Genomic DNA, 1737 nt, shown 5'->3' with positions numbered 1-1737 from the left:
AGCGTGATGGTGTCTGCTACCCTGCAGTACTTAACAACAGACAGACAGCATATAGCAGATAGCTGATCAAATAGCAGACAGCATACAGCAGATCAGACAGCTGCTCGATGTATGGGGAGCCGGTGCAGCGGCGTGACGGTGTCTGCTACCCTGCAGCAACAACAGACAGACAGATAGCTGATCAGATATCAGACAGCACACAGCATACAGCAGATATAGGACCAAAAATAGCAGATAACAGATAGCAGAACAGACAGCAGGTAACAGCACAGATAGCAGATAGCAGCACAGACAGCAGATATCAGCACAGATAGCAGGTATATACATAGAAATTTCAGTATAAGTATTATAGATATAACAATCACCATGCCCTCATGTTACGTTCGTTGAGATCACGCACGTTCTCCTGTCTCCTCTCAAACTCCGCCACAAGGCGGCGCCACTGCCGCACGTCGTCGGGCAGACGCTCGGGCGGTTCGCGTCTCTTCGGGACGCGGGCCGGCGCATTGCCATGGCGACCATCCTCCTCGTCCGTCCGCCGAAGCAGCGGGATCTTCAACGGCTGAAAGTCGTCGTTGGAGTAGCCGTCGGTGGCGCCCCCTGCCGCAGAGGACCGCGCAGAAGGTGCGTGCGGACGCCGATGCTGCGCTTCCCTCGCCCTGCGAGAAACAATGGAACGCATGTTCGCAGCGCAGGAATTCCTTTAATTACTTAAGTATTATAGTATATCCTGTTCACCCCTGGTCAGGGACTGGCAACATTTGAGCATGAGGACAGGGTGTTTTAATTTTTATGGTTTTCTCGATAGACTTTCCCTATATTGTGGAAATTAAATATTTGAAATCACTAATCGGGACTGGCCGAGTGTTTGGACATTTAATTATTTATCCAAGACCGACATGTTAGGTCGCACGTTATTTTATGGCCGAGTACGATAACGTGTCATTGTCTAGATTTGATAACACGACTATTCTATAACTTTTCTTTCTTATAGGCCTAACTTACTATAGACTATAGTCTATAGACTATACTATAGTTGCACCTGTTTGGTTTGCACACCCCCTGACCCTGTGTTAGCAAACAGGACGGCCGCCTGGCTATAAGGACATTATTAGGATTTCATTTGCGTGATGCTTACATACAGGGTTGACTATATGCATTTATTATTCATTGGACTACTGCATGACTAGTGTGCATGTGCTATCCGCATTCTGTCGTTCAATTTCATCACAAGAAGTTCACGATAAACTGCGTTAACTGACACGGGTCACGGGGCCACGGCACTACTAGCAGAATATACTCTATGATCTTGACGTACGCATACCGACTTGCTAGGCATCTTGTGAGTGTCTTCACAACCAACGTCTTTTGAGATCGCCCTCCGATAACAGTGATTCCAATTCTGCTACACAACGCTCTGTAGAAATGTAATTTACTGGGGGCTGCCATCTTTTCTTTCTCCGTAGACGGGTACTGCAGTCGTTTCAGTCACAACGCGCATCACGGATTAGTCTGGCTCCCACCCTGTACTGCTCTCGCTACTAGTAGCAGAGCTAGTAGTATAGAATGCGCCCAAGTAGAAGCATGCCACAAAACGAATGTGCCCTCCCCATAGAACTTCTATTCTATTTCTATGGCCCTCCCAGAGGTGTTAGGGAACAAGGGAACTGTTGATTCGATTTCTGGGAACAAGGGACCTCTGATTTTCCATATTTGTGATTATTTTTTACAATTTTC

The 1737-nt window shown here is 47.2% G+C and overlaps 1 protein-coding gene across 1 annotated transcript in view; it reads right to left on the bottom strand.

The window, feature by feature from the left end:
• The window catches only part of LOC106818430 (tRNA (uracil(54)-C(5))-methyltransferase homolog), a 16491-nt gene extending 15042 nt beyond the window's left edge, over positions 1-1449 (bottom strand). Inside the window, exons 1-2 of the mRNA XM_014823140.1 lie at positions 1325-1449; positions 366-659 (exon numbers count right to left, since the gene is read on the bottom strand). Coding sequence (XP_014678626.1) covers positions 366-659; positions 1325-1449 — 419 coding nt within the window. The remainder of the gene's footprint in view (positions 1-365; positions 660-1324) is intronic.
• Positions 1450-1737: the final 288 nt, after the last annotated feature.

This window comes from Priapulus caudatus, unplaced genomic scaffold (genome assembly GCF_000485595.1).
Source record: "Priapulus caudatus unplaced genomic scaffold, Priapulus_caudatus-5.0.1 Scaffold2235, whole genome shotgun sequence".
Classification (NCBI taxonomy): Eukaryota; Metazoa; Priapulida; class Priapulimorpha; order Priapulimorphida; family Priapulidae; genus Priapulus; species Priapulus caudatus.
This window is presented reverse-complemented; position numbering and strand designations above follow the sequence as displayed.